This window comes from Fonsecaea pedrosoi (genome assembly GCF_000835455.1).
Source record: "Fonsecaea pedrosoi CBS 271.37 unplaced genomic scaffold supercont1.8, whole genome shotgun sequence".
Classification (NCBI taxonomy): Eukaryota; Fungi; Ascomycota; class Eurotiomycetes; order Chaetothyriales; family Herpotrichiellaceae; genus Fonsecaea; species Fonsecaea pedrosoi.
Window position 1 is genome coordinate 441,260 of NW_013550608.1, and position 16,901 is coordinate 458,160.

At 52.6% G+C, this 16,901-nt stretch overlaps 4 protein-coding genes across 4 annotated transcripts; 3 read left to right on the plus strand and 1 right to left on the minus strand.

Annotated features, from left to right (window-relative positions):
• Positions 1-735: 735 nt before the first annotated feature.
• Positions 736-5,736, plus strand: Z517_11469 (uncharacterized protein; the record flags this gene model as incomplete). The annotated part of the gene is made up of 2 exons (XM_013423053.1): positions 736-5,546; positions 5,598-5,736. 2 exons carry the CDS (start codon positions 736-738, stop codon positions 5,734-5,736), a joined length of 4,950 nt encoding a protein of 1,649 aa, XP_013278507.1.
• Positions 5,737-6,658: 922 nt separating this feature from the next.
• Z517_11470 (uncharacterized protein) lies at positions 6,659-7,929 on the plus strand (the record flags this gene model as incomplete). Its single annotated transcript, XM_013423054.1, has 2 exons — positions 6,659-6,670; positions 6,805-7,929. The coding sequence occupies 2 exons, from the start codon at positions 6,659-6,661 to the stop codon at positions 7,927-7,929; spliced, it is 1,137 nt and encodes a 378-aa protein (XP_013278508.1).
• A 236-nt stretch (positions 7,930-8,165) lies between these two features.
• Z517_11471 (uncharacterized protein) lies at positions 8,166-13,042 on the minus strand (the record flags this gene model as incomplete). The annotated part of the gene is made up of 8 exons (XM_013423055.1): positions 8,166-10,420; positions 10,472-10,869; positions 10,916-11,179; positions 11,238-11,352; positions 11,400-11,987; positions 12,040-12,420; positions 12,473-12,665; positions 12,719-13,042. The coding sequence occupies 8 exons, from the start codon at positions 13,040-13,042 to the stop codon at positions 8,166-8,168; spliced, it is 4,518 nt and encodes a 1,505-aa protein (XP_013278509.1).
• A 319-nt stretch (positions 13,043-13,361) lies between these two features.
• Positions 13,362-16,519, plus strand: Z517_11472 (uncharacterized protein; the record flags this gene model as incomplete). The annotated part of the gene is made up of 7 exons (XM_013423056.1): positions 13,362-13,760; positions 13,807-14,375; positions 14,422-14,493; positions 14,581-14,801; positions 14,850-14,880; positions 14,935-15,972; positions 16,021-16,519. 7 exons carry the CDS (start codon positions 13,362-13,364, stop codon positions 16,517-16,519), a joined length of 2,829 nt encoding a protein of 942 aa, XP_013278510.1.
• Between the last annotated feature and the right edge of the window lie 382 nt (positions 16,520-16,901).

The window sequence follows — 16,901 nt, forward strand, 5'->3', positions numbered from 1 at the left end:
CGAGGCCTTTTCCCTCCAGGTACGCGCTTATTCCGCCACCTCCATTGGGCATACCAGCCGACAGCCTCATTAGCCCCAATCTAGCCTCTTCCGGCTTTGTAGGCTTGCCCAGGTCAGCCTTCTCTGTTCCTTCGGCCCCAAATCACAGGTTGCCGCTCATCAGCCACTCATCCCATACCCCAGTTCAACTGCGCTCGGACTGCGACTTTCTCAATTCTCACTGTCGTCGACATCCTGTTCCGCTTACACCCCTCTCACTCACAGTTGAGACGCCGACGGCATCTTTTGCGGATATATCAGCGCACGTCGCCCGTCGCTGTCACCAACTGCACGTGGGAGTCTCCGCCCTTCCCTCAGTTCTACAAACACCAACCATCTGCTTTACTTTGTATCAGTCGTCGACGCCGCTCCCTCGCCTTTTTATCTGTTCACTAGTCCATCTACTAGCGAGCTCACTCCGTCTATCATGTGTCTGTGACATTGCGCTTTGTCCAGGCGTGCGCCTCGTCGCTCTGCTCGACTCGAAGCCGAAAAGTGCCGTGGATAGAGTCCATTGAGAGCTGTGTCAGACTTGTGACCGTGAGAGTCAAGGTCCCGAAAAAAGCTAGGAAAACTGGAATTGCAGGCAACAAAACTCTCGTCTGTCCGACTGCAAACATAGCCACCTGGCTTTGTTGGGGTCGAGTCATACTTGGTGCTTGCTTCACCTCTAAGCAATCGACCGACCTTTGAAGGATGGTCTCCAACGGCCAGATAATGGATAACCAGAGACAACAACAATATATTCCTGGGCCTCCCCCTCCCCCGGGACAAGGCACTCTAGGCCATCTTCCACCGCCTCCTCCGCGACCGTATCTTCAATCAAATCTTCCTCCCCCTCCACCGGGACCACATCCCTCCGCCCTACCCCTTGGGACAGTTTTCGGGCTGCCAGGCGCAGGATGGCAGCAGCCATGGGGAAGATCAGGCTTGGGCCAGAATATACCACCTCCTCCGCCAACAAATCATACCCAGGGACAGGGACAACACCTATCCTACGGTATGCGACAGCTGAATATTCCGCCGCCGCCTCCGCAGAATGACAAGCCCATCCTGTCCGCCACATTTATTCCCACTGGGGATTCGTTTGGGCCCGGCGTCGGCATTCCACCCCTCGACGATTACTCCTCATACTCGCGATACGATGCCCAATTCACTTCCGAGCCTTCATTGTCTCACTCAGATCAGAAATATTCTGACACTTCCACTAATTCACATAGCTACTCATATCCCAATCCGATACATCCGAATCCGGATATTGCCAATAGAGAAAATCGGGCAGCCTCCGCTTCTTCAAATAGGGCCGCCTTCACTTTACCCCTTCGCGAGATCAACGAACCCATCTCTCCAGGACCCCCAACCGCAACCTTGGTCAATCAGCAATCAAGCACTGACCAGGGTCGACAGCGAGCGCACAGTGCTGCCGTCACGGGAAGCAACTCGGCCGAGTTGTCTTCGCAGTGGCCCTTGGATCGCGTCCTTGCTTGGCTGGCTGCGAATGGATTCTCAAACGATTGGCAGGAGACCTTTAGGTTGTTGAAGTTGCAAGGCTCCGACTTTCTCGACCTTGGCCGGGGACCGAATGGCCGTGGGAACTTGGGCATGATGCATCAGACCATTTACCCACAGCTCGCAAAGGTCTGTTCGAGCGGCAATACTGGTTGGGACCAGGCTCGCGAGCGGGAAGAGGGCAAGAGATTACGGAAGCTAATCTCTCGCCTCGTCGAACAGGGAGGTGAGGGTCCAGCCAGCGCAGGCACGGGTCATCGGAGGCGAGAGTCTGGTATGATTCCGAGTGCGTCAACGGAGGGAAATCTGGAAACTTCGCCTAATCTTCCCCGATCTGAATTTGGTAGCGCGCCTGGAACGGCTGGTCCAGAAGGAAGCCCTGGCAAGCAGATGCCTCCGCAATTCCCGACAGGATTAGGGCCTCGAAATTCACAGGGTCGAAGTAGTACCATGCCTGTTCTCAGCAAATATAGTAGCGCTTCCTCCACCCCAAGCGACCCACGGCCAGCAGACAATTTTCCAGGCGCAGGGCGCACAGATTACACAAGGGGCGTTCTGACCAGCATGAACAATCGAGGACGACATAGCCCCAATCTTTCGGGCGATACTTCCACGGGTCTGTTGCCCAAGACGTTTGATGCCTCTCCCAGTGCCAGCCCGGGTCTTGGAAGTGCAATCCCTGTTTCGGCTACAAGTACCTCTTCCCAGACACAGCGACCAGATCATAGCAAGAGCAACAGCACCGATTCTATGCTCAAAGCGTCAAGCCACTCTCGCTCGAATGTCAACATGCAAGGTCCCTATGAGAGGAGCAACACGTCGTCTGGAGGCTCAGAACGCTTTTATGCAGATAGGCGTGACGCACAAGAGATGACCAGACCTTCGCCCCTAGAATCTCACAGGACTTGGAGCAATGACTATGCCCCGGGTCCGGGAGGCAAAGATCACAGCAAAGGCTTTCTCAGTAAGTTTATGAGGAAGAGGCATGAGCACAATCAGCCCCAGTCAGATGAACATCCTTTGGAGTCACCGACAAGCCCTGGTCCATTGAAGCTATTTGCAAGACCAAGCGCGAATGGTAGCGACTCGGCACTATTCCAACGCCCCGCTTCTGTCACGAGTGAAGATGAGAAGGCACTGATAGCCGGTCGTCGAGGACCCAATGTATCAAGAAGATACATTTTTGTGACGCCAGACGGTTGGAACTACCGGCTTGTGGACGTTACGGAAGTGGAGACGGCCATCGCCCTTCGCAGTCTCATCTGTATCGAGCTTGGGATACCAGACGCCGAATATGCACAGATTTTTATCACCGAGCCCGGTCAAACAGAGCACGAAACGGCACTCTCGGACGGTATGCTTGTCGCCATACGGAACCGGACAGATAACCTAGGCAGCTTCAAGCTGTACGTCCAGAGTCCTACACTTTCCGCAGTTCCTGGCTCGGCGACTCAGTCAGCTGGTCTCGGGGTTTCTTTTGGCCAAAAGGGCCAGGTCGAAAGAGCTCCACCCATGGTCAAATCAAACTCGTCTGGTGGCATCAGTCGCAATGGGTATACATCTCCAGTAGCCGAATCGCTGGTCACTGATCCTGCTCTCATGCAAAAGCAGGCTGAAGAATATCGACGACAGACGGAGGCTAAACAAAGGGCTTACCTGGAATCTCGTCGAGCTCAAAAGGAGTCGACTTCCACATACAGTGGTGGCGGAATTCGAGGAAGCACGGTCATAGACTTTGACAGTCCCCGCCTCTCACCGTTCGAAGAGAAGAAGGTCGAAAATCTTGTGCCAGTCCGACGGCCACCCACAGCACCTGCGGAATCCACCACGCTGACCAAGGTCAATTCTCTTCGGGCCAAAGGATCTGGCAATCGATCGTCCCTCGATGCCTTGAAGCGAATCTCTGATCCCATTGCTGAAGAAGACGCAGAGCGTGCAAAGAAGAAAGCCGCTTTCGCGGCCCTTCCTTCTGGTGGCATTGGTGCCGCGTTGGCCAATGTTGGCAAGATGGCTGGCGCTCCAGCCACTTTGGGCAGCCAAGGGCCGCCACAGGATAGAAGGGGTGTTGAATTCAGTCGCAGTAATTCAGGTGGGTCCTTTCGTCCCGACTTTACACGGGGCAAAGGTGATATGCTGTTCAAAGTTCCTAACTATGAAGAAGGTTTCGCCGATACCAACCAAGAGAGCCGGGCACGGAATGCTGCTTTGGAGAGTGCTCGGCGCTTTGGTCCTTCACCGGCGGTCAGTCCCTCAACTGAGGCGGCACCACGGCCGTTCCTGCAAACCCGAAAGTCGTACGGACCCGATCTTGAATTCAAGGAGACCAACGTTTCCTTTGCTCCTTCGCCCCATCCGCTCAAGGATGATTCGGACGATGACTCGGATGATGGACTGTTCGCAATCCCCTTGACGAATAAGTCCTTGTCTAAGGACGATATGCCGTTGCGCAGTAAAGATCAGAGACCTACATTGACGGTGGATACGGACCAAAATATCAGCAAGAACGTACGGTTCAAGTCGCCAAGCTCATCCAGTGGCATGCAAAACACTGGCGACGATAGCGCCACGGCCAGTGGTGAGGGCTACGACCGCAGTCTCTCCGACGGCAGTTTCAGCGGATCTGCCCAGTCACCAGATGACCGAATGAATAGGAGAGATTCCTTCATCAGTGACATCTGGGCGAATCGACCGGCGGTGGAAAATGTCGTTCATCATCTCGACGAATTCTTCCCAGGCGTCGATCTCGATAAGCCGTACCTAGAAGAGAAAGGCGACAACAACTCACCCATGAGGACGACGGATCAGGATCCTCTTGACGCCCTCCAGGGACCTTCCACCAGTGTGACCTTTGGCACCGCTGGACTGGATCTTGAGTTCAGCCGTAAGAGCGAATCGGATACTCTGGGGTCTGACGAGTCCACTCTCAAGGCAAAGGATCGTGATAGGGTGGCGAGTGTTGCACAGAGGCAAGTTGGCAAAGCGACAGGAGGCATTTCTAGGATGAAGTCTATTCGTGAGGTTGCTCAGAAGCGCAACGACATCAAGCGAGGCCCTTCGGTTGCCGCTCGCGTGGAACAGAATAATGCAAGCAGCATTGTTCGTCGGAAGTCTACGAAGATGTTTGGTGCGCATATCGTGCAGATCAGACCAAAACCAGGCAGTCGATTGTCCACGCTTGATCCTATTCCCCAAGAAGAAGTTCCCACGGACGAGACGCCCAAGCGGCAGGCAACCTTCAAAATCATTCGCGGTCAACTTATCGGCAAGGGCACCTATGGACGTGTGTACCTCGGCATGAATGCGACAACCGGTGAGTTCCTGGCCGTCAAACAGGTCGAGGTCAATCAGAAAGCTGCGGGTCAAGACAAAGATCGCATCAAAGAAATGGTTGCCGCTCTGGACCAAGAGATCGACACTATGCAGCATCTTGAGCATCCTAACATTGTGCAATACCTTGCTTGCGAACGGAGTCAGTTCTCTATCAGTATCTATCTCGAGTACATCCCTGGTGGCTCCATCGGCAGCTGTCTGCGCAAGCATGGAAAGTTTGAGGAGTCTGTGGTGCGATCACTTACGCGACAAACCCTGGAAGGACTGGCATACCTCCACCAAGAAGGCATTCTGCACCGTGATTTGAAAGCTGACAACATCCTCCTCGACCTTGATGGCACATGCAAGATCTCGGATTTTGGCATCTCTAAAAAGTCAGACAACATCTACGGCAACGACGTTACCAACAGTATGCAAGGCTCGGTGTTCTGGATGGCCCCTGAAGTGATCCGATCCCACGGTCAGGGTTATAGTGCCAAAGTCGATATCTGGTCGCTTGGTTGTGTGGTTTTGGAAATGTTTGCAGGAAAGCGACCATGGAGCCGAGAAGAAGCCATCGGCGCCATCTTCAAGCTGGGAAGTCTCAGCCAAGCACCGCCTATTCCTGAAGACGTACAGTCGACAGCTTCGGTTGACGGGCTGAACTTCATGTATGACTGCTTCCAAGTGTAAGTCTTGACCGCGGGCCATGGATTTATCGTGTACTAATGGATAAACAGCAACCCGACCGATCGACCGACAGCCGACACCCTGCTTCGACATTCTACCTTTTGTATCCCCGACCCATACTACAACTTCTACGACACCACATTGGCTGCGAAGCTGAGAAACGTTGACGGTGCTGGGCTAGGCGGTTGAATATGACCACGATGTACACATGACAACAACTTTTGCACCTCCCAGGTAATCCCAAGGGACATTTTCGAGCGAATATTTCCAAAAAATGTTAGCGCCGTCCTTCGTACGGGATTCACACGACGGCATTTGACGACCTGAACGCAATCTGACGAAAGAAACAAAAAGATACATAATTACACGATTGTCACTATAGTGGATTGATCTACCCGCCAAATCTTGGAAAGATGATGGATTTGGACAACGCGATGCGATCCAGGGGCTAGCCAGCGATGGTGTTACTGCTTATCTGCCCTGGATATAAAGGGACTGCTGTCGAGGAATCCAGAGGAATTCCCCACGTTTCATTCCACATTCCTCAGAACCTGTCCATTGCCCCGAACTCAACTTTTCCTCGATACCTGTGCACACACATCCTTTTCTTTTTGTGATCCCTCATTCTCTCTACTTACCTGGCTGGCACTGACTCGCGATCTCAGCTGCACTGCATGCGCTCTCATCAAAGACAAAGCCAGCGGCCAGGGCCGTTTTCAGCGAAGTCGATGGCTTTGTTTCTTGGTCTCTTATTTTCTGCGCCGGATGCATTCGCGCGCGCGGACTTGACAAGACTTGACTGGCGTGCTCTCTCTGGTTTTCCAGCTGGTCATTTTCCCTTTGTTGTCCATGAGGCACCCAAATGCGACCAAGAAAGAAAGAGAGAAAGAAAGAACTGCCACGAACAAGAGAGCAGGCGAGCAATCATGCATGCATGCCCTTTTTCCGTTCAAAGTTCGGGTCATGGGCTTCCCTTCCTCGTCCTCTGTGTCTGGATTTTCCTATCTCGTTTCCCATTTTTCCCTCGCACCGCGGGAGATATACAGCTTGGTTGAGTTGCCTGACAGACAGAGAAGATTCCAGCGCAAGAGAACAATAGAATTGCAGAAAGATGACATCGAACGTAAGTCGAATAGCGAAGGCTCGCTGGCCTCGGAATGGATAATCCCTCCCTCCACCCTCCCCTTCCCTCTGTCTTCTGGAGGGATGTTGGCATACCACTGTCGATTTGGCCGCTGACTCAAGGGGTCCCTGCAGAAATCTCCCCCTCCTAGCCCCCGAGGCAAAGCCAGCGAGGCAGCCGGAGTGTCCAAGACCGGCAAGGCCAAGTCCAAAGGTCCCATCCCAGCCAGTGCAGCGCCACCGCCGCCGCCGTCGTCGCACGCACAACCATCCAGGGCGCGACGGTTGAGCACTCCGGGCTCGGACCCGATAGTGACCTCTAGAAGGACGAGGAGTCGGGCCCAGGTCGCCGCCGCCGCCACGGCAGACGAATTCGCCGCGGGCGGCGCTCCACCCATCGTGTCGCCAAAGTACAAGACGAAGCGCGCGCTCAAGCAGGCCATCAAGGACGCGCTGGGCCCGGCGTACGTGAGTCCGACTCCAGCGCCTGGCGCAAAAGCTTCGGGGTCGAAGAAGACAAAGGCTGTCGGTACCTCGAAGAAGGCGAAGAGTTTGGGAAAACCGACGAAGGTGACGAAGAAGAAGAAGGAGGTGGTGGTGGCGAACGAGGAGGAGGAAAAAAAGAAAAAGAAGACGGACAAGAAGGAGAAGCAGAAGAAGACGGCGACGAGTCCTACCAAGCCGGAGAAGGAAAATGAACCCCTGCCGCCGCCGGTTGTCATCATTCCCGATGTCATGCCTGCGGGGCATTCCCCGTACTGGTCTGAGGACGAGGTCGCCCCTCTTCCTCCTCCGAGGAAGGTCCCAAACAAGCCAAAAGGGACGACATCCACCCATGGAGCTGACCCTGGAAAGACTGTCGAGGGGAAGGTGGAGGTGAAGAAGAAGCCCGACGAGGAGACGCAGGAGACGCAAGAGAAGCCGAAGCTGGATCTGAAGAACAAGGCTGATACCGACCAAACCACCACTACTACTCCTGTTGCAGCACAACAACAACCAGGACCCAACGACGAAGCGGCCCCGAAGAAAACGACAAAAGCTAAGCCAAAGGCCAAGACCAAGGCTACTAAGAAGAATACCGAGCCCAAGATTACCGCCGCCTCGACCGCCATCGCCAGCGCAGCAAAGGTTACCAAGAAGAAGAAGAAGACATCCGAGAAGAAAGCGGTCCCCGTCAGGAAAGGCGCTGCACAGTCCCAGGATGGCCCGGCGAGGCGCGTCACGAGAAGCATGGCCAAGGCGCTGGCCAAGTCGACTTGATAGATGTGGGAGATGAGAAGGTTTGAACGCTCTGGTATTTCGTGTGCGATAGATATAGCTAGTGCCATTACTGTCCTCTTGGAACAAGGAATTGAGTCTCTGTGACCTCGAAACCAAGGAGCCTGCGCGGGTAGTGCTCCTGTTCGTCTTTGTTGTATATTATAATTCGCGTGCCTCTTCTTGTGTTTCTATGAATCTCGGTTTCCCCCCATAGTTTAGTTCCTCTAGCGCTCGTCTCAGGCGTCTTGCCAGTGGTTCGTCAACAGCTCAGAATCCGGGTCGTGGAGACAGTTGCTCGACAGATCTGCTTCGTCGACACCGGGCGCATTTATCCCGTCAGCCGCGCCGTATGTTCCATCTGCAGGCGCATATTGGTAATCGGTCACAAGGGAAGGCAGGATAAATGGATCGTCGGTGGGAGTCGTTGGCCACTGCTCCGCTTCCAGGCCGACATATGAGGGCTCTATTTCGAACGGACTGCCAGGGCTCTGAGATGCCGAAGGCCCCAGTCCCAGTCCAGGGGACGGAAACTGTGACAAATCCTCGCGAGGCTCGAAGTGCCCACGCATCTCACAGTCTAGATCGGAGCGGTTATGCCCTTCCCACGCACTTGGAATTTCACGTTTCAGGTCCTCCAGAGTTTGTCCACCCATCTGGATGGCTGCGTCCCTTGCGCTTTTGTTGTCATTGTTCAGTTGATCAAAGCTAGCGCCAGCCTCGAATAACAGCTTTGCCATTTGCACAGCACAGGGGTGGGGCACCCTGCCCCAGGAGCTATGCTGATTAGCACGAAAGAGCAAATGTAGGGGAGAGTTGCCGGCCTTGTTCTGCGCCGTGGCCAGAACCAAAAGTAGCTTCGCAATTGTGCAGCTTGAATGCCGGATTCTCCTTGCGACATTAGGCAGAAACCAGAAAGAGCCCCCTCCCTTCCCATAAACCTTCCCATTCATGGTGGGGCATGGGCCTAGAACACATAAATGCAAGGCATTGTCGCCGTTGCTGTCGACCGCCCTAATATCGGCTTTGGCCTCGATCAACGCTCGCAATGTTCCCTCCTGCATTTCACTTGCGGCGAAATGCAGTGGAGGCGCTGCAGAAGGACCGGATACAAGAGAGAGCCGGGTGGGCTGAATCCCCTTCTTGGAGTTCTCCTGAGCCTCTTGTGATGCATCTGCGCCAGCTGCAAGCAAGATTTCTAATGTTTCCAGCTGGCCTAGAGCGGCAGCGGCGGCAACAGCGTGGCCATATTCGCCACCCACGATCCCAACCTGAGCACCACGGCCGAGTAAGAGGCGGACTACATGGACATGGCCCTTTTTGGATGCAGCCTGCAGCGCGGTGCCATATTGCCCGCTGCTACAGTTGATATCAATCCCCAAATCCAGCATCGTTGTCAGCCGGTCAACGTCTCCACGGAGTGCTGCACGCTGGAATGCAGATTTGAAGCTCCCGCCCTCTTTGCCCTGCGAATATCCCACCGTTTCTTTCATCAGCCTCGTCACCGCATCGCCGATAGGTAGCTCATACAGGTGCTTGAACCACTTAGACTCCTTGGCTTGGGGGCCACAAGCATTCAAGAAGGTGGTCAAGACTGGTTCCAGAGCCGCTGCGTTGCCTTCGCCAGCTATGTTTCGACAGCAAATAGCAAAGGCATTAGGCGGGCAGAGATGGCCGACTTTGTCGAGAACTAGCGACAGCTGATCTCCATAACCAGCTCGTGCTGCTCTATGAATGAGCGCAACAGGTCTCCAGTCAGGGTCAAAATCCCGGTCACATGCTTGATCAAGCAAGAATGAGAGCATATCCTTGCGGCCCTTATTAATTGCCGGAAAACAAGCAACACAATATTCTCTCGACGTCCATTGCAGCGAAGGGCAGAGGGCGAGAATTTGTCGCATCAAGCCTAGTTCGCCAGCCCCTGCTAGTGTGTGGATGAGTTTCTCTCGTCCAACTTTTTCAGAAACTATGTCGTCGAGGCCATGGAAATGTTGAAGCAAGGCGCGTGCCGAATTAAAGTGACCCTTCTCAATGGCATGGGCAACCAGCCCTGGTGGTTTTTCTGGATGCTTTGCAGCTTCGACGCACATGTCACCGACTAACGTTTCGTCATCAGTTTTGAGAATATTCTGCAAAGAAACCCAAATCGACCAGGTTTTCATGTTCAAAAACTGTGGTACTATACTTGCCACATGGAATGCGTCAACATGCGCGTCAAGGATCCTCTGGGTCGGAAATCCAACGGAATGGAAGCTGCAATCTTGGAAGGAGCACCGAAACGGCCTTTCATGGGTTCGGTGGTGGTTGTCTCTGTCCTGAGGGTTTGAGAACCCGTCATGAAATCGTAAACACGAGAGGGCTGGACAGTGGTAGGGCCGGGGCCCATAAGCGTCTTTGAGGAATCCCTTCTCGACACTGTCCGTTTCGGTAGAGATGACGGCCTCGATAGCCCGCTGAATGCGAGATATTTGTCGCACGACTGGTGAGTCCTCCTCTGTAACACTGGTCATTATGCAATCCTAACTGGCATACGCCTAGGTCATACCATGGTTTTGCAAAAGCCGCTCATACAAGGAATCTGTTTGTTCAAGTAACAGTGGAAAATTGGCGCCCCCGTCAAGATGCATGTCATCTTGATCGTCATGAGCCACCTCAGAGAAGGAAATCAAATTTCGGTATGTGGCCTGGACGTTCCTGCGTAGACTCATATTGATTCGAGCCTCTATGAGACCGGTTTCCCCTAGGCATTGGATGTGAGGTAGCCAATAGAAGACAGCATATTTGTAGAAAGAGAAGCATCCTGTTTTGGCTGCTTCAATCAGCTGTTCGTCGTGATGTGTAGAAGCGAAGCAATCGAGTGAAAGGTAGGACGTGAGTATGCCAGCAGAGTGGAAGGCGGCAGATCCAAGGTTGACATACTCCGAGTGATACTGATCAAGATAGCTGCAGAAATGAGTGCTGGGTCTATCATGAAGGGATCGAGCCTTACTCTTTGACTGTTTGATGTGCAAAATCGACGGTTCCATCCAGGTTTAGCTCCACGAGCGGTCCACATAGCTCTTTGAAGTGCTGGGTATACCTTCCACGGCTGAAATCGATCTGGCGATTAGTCGTGTCCATCGAAAGCATGCCCTGTAGCTCGTGGACGTAAAGCTTCCGTTTCGCGCAGCTGAGGATTTCCAAGACTGGCTTTGCCCTGGATCGGCCGGATTCGTTCTCTCTTTTCCTGACTCGGGACAGTATCCGACCATACCTTGAACAAGGGCATTAGTGCATGCCTTACCATTTGAACCTCGGAGTAGTATGCTTACGCCTCGTCAATACCACTCGGAAGACCTTTCCCAGTGTACTCATCATCGAAGTCTGCGCGAGTCACACAGCGCTCAAACAAATCAAAGATGAGTCTCGCCAGAAGAAACATGCCTTCTCAAAGTCAGTTCTGGGTCAAGGACAAGGAAATGCTGTTGACTCACCTGAACATCTTGCGGAAACATCCCTGTTCAGATCACCCATCTGTTGGCTTGTCAGGTTGAACCTGGCCAGCTCTGCACTTCGTCTGTTTACGTAGTAGAGAATATCCCTCGACAGGTGAACTGGTCCAATCTTCACATGGTAGCGGGTCAAAGCCATGAATTTCTCAATGTCACGCTCTCCTTGGCTTGTTAAGAACAAACGAAGACTGCAATCCGGGAGAGAGAGCTTGAACAGCCCTTTGAGAAAGTCAAGGACTTGCCGTCGTTGGTCCTTCTCACATTCATCGAGTCCATCGATTCCAATGAACACCTCTTCGTAGCACTGGAGGACATCTTGAATTATCGTCGTGAGCGCTTGCTTCCCACGGGCCTTGCTCTCGGTACTATTTATGGCAGTATCGTACAAATAGTCTCCACAGATTTCATTCATGCCAGCGAGCTGATGAATCAAAGATCGAGCCAACTCCGCAAAACTATTTCTTTGGCAGTCATTGTACTTGCAGTAAACGTAAGCAACCGCACACGATGAGTTCGACTTGGATCGGAGGATCAGAGATTCGACCATGGCACTAAATATCACAGTCTTGCCTGTTGCAGTCAGCAAAGCGATGCAGAGGTAAATGACAGTGCAGTGTTATACCCGCTCCTGGGATTCCCGACACCCATAAGATCCTACCACTTTGCTCTTCGTTGTTGAGCCAGTTTTTCCAACATGGCTCTTCAAAAATCCACTGTGCTGTTTGTGGATATTCTGACCGGAGTTCACAGAGCTGTTCGTGCCGTTCGCGATGCTCAGGAGGACTGAGCCATCCATGCACGTAGGTTCTTTTCTCTATTCGAGCTGTCTCTTGTTGTGTTTTGAATATGACCTCGATCTGTTGCCGTGCTTCCTGGGCAGCTTGGTAATGCGCAATGCTTGCTGAAGAGTAGAAAAGCTCTTTTGAACGCTCGAGATTGGTGACAATATCACCAAACATATCATCAAACGCTCTACACGTAACGCGGAACGCTATGCTCCAGCCTAACTCATAAGCCTGCGAGATCTGCCACGGGAAACGGCATGAGGCACCTACCAGGTCTGGAGAAGAAAGTGAGGACCCGCAGGTGAAAGGCAAGAATGTCTTTGTAGAGGTTGACTAGAACGTGTCTCATCTGCAGGTTGTTCTCAAACAACTGTTCGACAGCAGAGAAATGGGGCAGAGCGTCTTTGATCTTGACATAGGCTGAAAGAAGAGAATCAAATGCCTTCTCATGCTTTGAGGCGATCTGGTCCAGGTCATCAGTTGAAGTCCCGCTGTAGGATGAGGAGGACACTTTACCAGCAAGCACAGCTTGATGGGCCCCCAGACAAAGGCCATGATTTCAGGCTTTGCATTGACAAACACTTCGATGACCTTCGAGTATTCATCCAAGGCTTTGAGATATGGCTTGATCTTGCTCAAATAGCGGAGTGATTTTCTGCCTCCTTGACTTGCCTCAATGCCTCGAATAGCACATTCCAGATCTTGAAGAGTTCTGATCTCGTCAAAGGTTGGAACAAGGTGGTCCGGGACCTTGCTCTTGAAGTCCATACTAGCGTCAGCGAACAGAGACGATACAAGAGCCATGGAGCTCGCAGGATCTGCGTGTGTCACAGACGCCATCTTGATCGATCTGCTGCATCAACTTGTTGTGACCTTAGAACGTTGGTTGAAAGTGAGCAAGGGAGGAAACAAGGTGGATGGCAGGCTGCACACATCAGAAAAGAAACAAAGCGAGGGGCATCGCCACCAGCGCAACGTGGCAGTTCGCTAGATGCGCCTGATCAGCCTCATCCTGCAGGTTGTCAAGGTTGCCTTGCAGGCGAGGCAGATTTACAATCAAGGTCGCAGGTGTGGTTGCCCGAGTTTCTCCCCAGTGAAGGCCATCTTGATTGTCTAATGACACAAGAACATCAACCTCTTGCACAATGAAACACGAAGCATGGAGCTCACGAAGAAAAGATCGTGGACGACTGCGTTGGGGGGTGTCGACACTTGCCCGGATCTGGTTCGCCCGCTTGACATCGACCTCTGGTCAACTGCGCAGTTAAACGGACCGACAGACACCAAAGACCACGACGACCTCGAGATCCAACAAGAGACATTTTCCGAAACCTGCCCCAAACACCAACTGGCTGAAAACTGCCATGTTGACCTCTACGAAAGTCGAGAGCATTCTTTGGAATCCTCAGACGAATCTCACCGGGCCGACCCTGAAATCCTTGACGAGACGTCTTCGATCCCTGCAATCGACTCTGATACTTTCTCCACTTCTCGGAGCACCGAAGAGACAGAACCTTTGGCTAAGGCGGATGAAGCGACTACTGTTTGCTATGGACTGGTGAGAAATCCATCGACATAATTGCAGTTCTCTGCTCATTGCCTAGATAACCAATTCTTTCGCAAAACTCTTCCCTTCGTCCCAACGCCCATCTATCGAATTCCTCAGGAAACGGACGGCTTTTCCGATCCGAATTCGATCCGATGGCATCACCATTTGCGACACCGATGCTCAGGAGGTGGCACAATTGAACCAGCAACACGCGGCGGTCATCAAAAAGGTGAAGGCACAGTGTCCAAGCTTGAGGTGTGAAGTATACCTCTCCCTCGACGACGAAATAATCAGAAATGTCTCTAAGAAGCAGGCCCATATGGTCCTTTCCTGCGAGATTAACCTCTTCGGTCCAGCATCCTACGGAGAGAGAGTCGGAACCTGTCTTGGGAATGCACATATCTTCTTACAGGAGCCCAGTGTGCTGCATCCATCTATCCCCTACTCCAATCCTCATGTATATTCTACAACAGAGGAGCAACTCACCCCGTTCTTCATAAACCAGCAGTCAGATGATATCCACCATTTCGACCAAGAAATAAAAACCATACTGTGTGAGACGCATCACGGTGGCCTGCAGTCGGTCTTTGAACAAGACTCGAGAATAAAGACAACCTTGCAGCCGTAAGAACCCCACTGGATCGACCCTTCAGTTCTAACTCCTTTACAGTCATCAAATCGAAGCACTGGATTTTATGCTGCGTCGCGAGGCCACAGAGGAGAAACATCTCCTCTCAACAATGTGGAAGCGGGATTGGACCAGCCTCGAACCAAGGCAAGTATCAAGCTAGTGATACATGAGATAGATCAAAGTTCTAATGCTCGATAGGTATGTCCACGAGTTGACTCGGGAGAAAAAGTATGCCCCAGTCAACGAGTGCGTAGGGGGCTTGCTGGCAGACGAGATGGGACTGGGGAAGTCTCTCTCGTTGTTGGCACTGATAATCCATACCTTGGAAGAGGCTCGACACTTTATGGCCTACAATCACACCGCATCTCCGCGCCAGGTCCAGAAAATTGGGGCCACCCTTATCGTAACCCCTTTTTCAAGTAAGACTTTCAGAACTCTGAAAACAAAAGTTTCCTGACACGATGCAGCTCTGCAGAATTGGCAAGACGAGCTTTCCAAGTAAGTCCAAGCCGCAATGGGGAAACATAACACACCACTGACTCCCTCTGCTAGACATCTAGACGCGAAGGCTTTACGCCTCTACGTCCACCACGGCCAGGCAAAAACCAGGCTGCATTCGGACTTGGCAACTGCTCAAGTTGTGCTGACGACATACGAAACTATCTCCTTGGGACGAAAGTCATCATCTGGTCATCTGGGTCAGTTTTCATGGTTTCGAATCGCCCTTGACGAGGCCCACTGGATTCGCAACTCCTCAACACAAGTCTTCCAAACCTTGCATGAATTCGAGGCCGAGAGGAGATGGTGTTTGACAGGCACGCCCGTTCAGAATGGCCTAGGCGATCTTTGCGCTCTCACTCGCTGGCTCAGATTCTATCCCTTCGACTCGACCCGATCGTTTAGGAAACTCATTACGGATCCACTATCCAGGCGTGATGAGGCTGGTCTCTCTAATCTACGCCGTATGACTAGGGTATTTCAGATTCGCCGTATGAAACAGGCTCTGGGCCTAGGCGGTGTAACGTTACGCACGATCAGCGTCTCGCTTTCCAATCTGGAACACGAGCAATATGATGTGGTGAAAACTAGCATTCTCCAAACCTTGGCCGAGGCCTCCAAGGTCCAAAAAGCACAGCGCTCGATAAGCACTCTCCTAGGCATCCGAGACTTACGGAGGATTTGCTGCGACGGGATCAGTTTGCAAGACCGCTCTGCACGCCAGCTTGCCGAAATTCCAGCCTGGGTCTCCAACGTTACTTGTAATCAATGTGGCGGGACCATCAGGAGAGCCGAGTGGCCGTCGGTTTTCCACGGACAATGCGGCCATGTGCTCTGTAAAGCCTGTCGGGCCAATTCTCCAAACAACAGCGCCGAAGCATTAGCTAAGGAGGTATCCTGTCTCATATGTGGGGCGGTCGAAGAAGACCTCGTCTTTGGTAATTCTCCGGGTGTCACCAGCACATATGACGGGGTTACCTCCCTTATCCCGCCAGAGCAGGACACAGGGAATTTCACCCCTGCAAAAATTGTCGCAGTAACGTCCAAGCTCCTAGAGCTCCACCAGGAGCCCCTTGCGGGTACTGGGAAGAGGTGAGTGACAGCTCCTGAATCAGTAAGAGTATGCTAAGACGACGACAGCCTTGTTTTCTCATACTGGTTACACGCACTAGCACTGCTGGAAAAACAACTTCAACGGTACGGCATTGAATGCGTCCGTATCGACGGCAAGCACTCGCCGGACGATCGGGCCAGAGCACTCTCTGCGTTCCGGACGGATCCAGAAGTACGAGTGATGCTTGTCACGTTTGGAACAGGCTCTGTGGGTCTGACTCTTACAGAGGCGACCGATGTCCATCTCATGGAGCCACACTGGAACCCTATGGTAGAAGAGCAAGCTATCGGCCGCGCGCACCGCATCGGACAAGACAAGCCAGTGACGGTGTGGCGGTATGTGGTGGAGCAGAGCATCGAGGAGAATATCGTCCGCAAGCAGCAACGAAAGCTATATTTAGCCAAGATCGCGCATTCCAAACACGAGGGGGAGTGCTCGGGTGGTGGGAGGCGGAACGGGCGCGGGCAAGAGGATGAGGAGAAGCTTGAAGACTTGCTGCAGGAGTGTCATCTGCTCCGGGGGTAGAGACTTGGCTGATGTGCCATCAAATTCGTGTCGAGGAGTCCTGAGGGGATAGCTGCATCGTGTCTTGAGGCGCCATCTATCTCTAGTCTGTAGAAGCTCATGACTTCCCGCATCCACCCATGTAACCTAACTATTTGGGGAAGTCAACTCCACATCCACACAGACCACTACATACATATATAGTTGCAAGTTCTGAGATCAATTCGTATGGCCTCACGGCCAAGATCTGCAAACTACCGTGAATTCTCAAAGTTACCAACGCTGTTGGGCTTCGTGTCTAGCTAATCTGACATGGAGGGTCACTGTGGAAGTGGAACAAAATCGGAGAATGAATGGAAAGAGGACGGAGTGGTCGACAGAAACAGGCATTTTTTGGCAGCTG